At 44.6% G+C, this 1,212-nt stretch overlaps 1 protein-coding gene across 1 annotated transcript; it reads right to left on the reverse strand.

The window, feature by feature from the left end:
* On the reverse strand, positions 1 to 1,212 carry LOC122640589 (putative germin-like protein 2-1). The gene is made up of 2 exons (XM_043833807.1): positions 1,023 to 1,212; positions 1 to 572 (listed from the first exon to the last, which is right to left on the reverse strand). Exons 1-2 carry the CDS (start codon positions 1,159 to 1,161, stop codon positions 25 to 27), a joined length of 687 nt encoding a protein of 228 aa, XP_043689742.1. The 5' UTR covers positions 1,162 to 1,212; the 3' UTR covers positions 1 to 24.

Raw genomic sequence — 1,212 nt, forward strand, 5'->3', positions numbered from 1 at the left:
CACACTGTGGGGGTTATTAGCTTTCTACTTGGCCATAGCAAATTTAGCTTGAATTTCATCAATCACCTTCTTGTCAACTTGGAAGGCCTTGGCAAGGGCATCATCTGATATCGGCGGCTTCGACCCAAAAACTGCATTGCCAACAACTATGAGGCCAGGATTTTGGCTGCTAAATCCAGAAATTGCAACTGCACTAGTGTGTCCTACATTTTGTTGGAAGTGAAAGAGTCCTATAGGGAACACAAACACATCTCCCTTGTTAAGGACCTTTGAGACAAGCCGGTAGTCAGGATCGGAGGTGACAAAGCCCACATAGAGGCTACCCTCCAAGACTGTAAGGATCTCGGTAGCTCGAGGGTGAGTGTGAGGAGGGTTGAGACCATAGGGAGCAAAATCTATCCGTGACAAGGCGACGCCGAGGGTGTTGAGTCCCGGTAGCTGATCCACAAACACTGGAGTGACCTTAGAACCAACTGCATTTGATGTGTTTCCCGGTATGTTAAGCCCTGTGAAAAGGAAATCGTCGGCCGTTGCAAGCTTGGAGTCTTTGCAGAACTTCCCATTTACCAGCACTGCAGGGAAAAGGTAAAGCCATTATCAAATTGTGAGGGGAGTGTTATAACTTGGGCCAGAATTGGTTGGGCTGTTGGCTAACTTTGCAATTAGGTTGTGTCCAAGATCCATCATCTTTATGGAGTTCATATTTAAGCCCAAATTTCTCATGGGCTGGCCCAAGTTTCACCCTTCAATTTCTGGGCTTTCAAAATCAATGTTGTAGAAATCGGCATCAGATTGTATCGGTCGTGATCAATACCAATACCTGACTGATATAGATCGACCAATACGGTCCGGATATGATTGTTCATGAAAAAATGGTATTTTGATAAAGAATAGGACCGATAGGGCCGACACGTATCGATGGCGACAAATACCAACAAAAAGCGTAACTCACTCTCTCTCTCTCTCTCACACACACAAGACCCACAAACAGAGACATATCAGATAAGAGAATGAGAACATACCAGCAGAATTAGGGTTTTTAATGGCAACACAGATGTCCTGAAGAGGACTGGGATCATAGGCACAAGAAAGGGTGGAAGCCAAAGCTGCAAAGATGACAAAAGCTACAAGGCAGTGAAAATCCATCTTCCTATTTATCATTCTCTATCTCACTCAAATTAGTCTCTTGGAGGTCAGATGAGATCTTTGATT

The sequence above is a fragment of the Telopea speciosissima genome, chromosome 9, assembly GCF_018873765.1.
Source record: "Telopea speciosissima isolate NSW1024214 ecotype Mountain lineage chromosome 9, Tspe_v1, whole genome shotgun sequence".
NCBI lineage: Eukaryota > Viridiplantae > Streptophyta > Magnoliopsida > Proteales > Proteaceae > Telopea > Telopea speciosissima.

What these genes read in the sequence shown, in the direction of transcription:
- LOC122640589 (XM_043833807.1), bottom strand. Translation starts at nt 1,161, where the DNA reads ATGATAAATAGGAAGATGGATTTTCACTGCCTTGTAGCTTTTGTCATC. An exon ending in TAAAAACCCTAATTCTGCTG is followed by an intron (nt 573 to 1,022) that starts GTATGTTCTCAT and finishes TTTTCCCTGCAG; the next exon opens with TGCTGGTAAATGGGAAGTTC.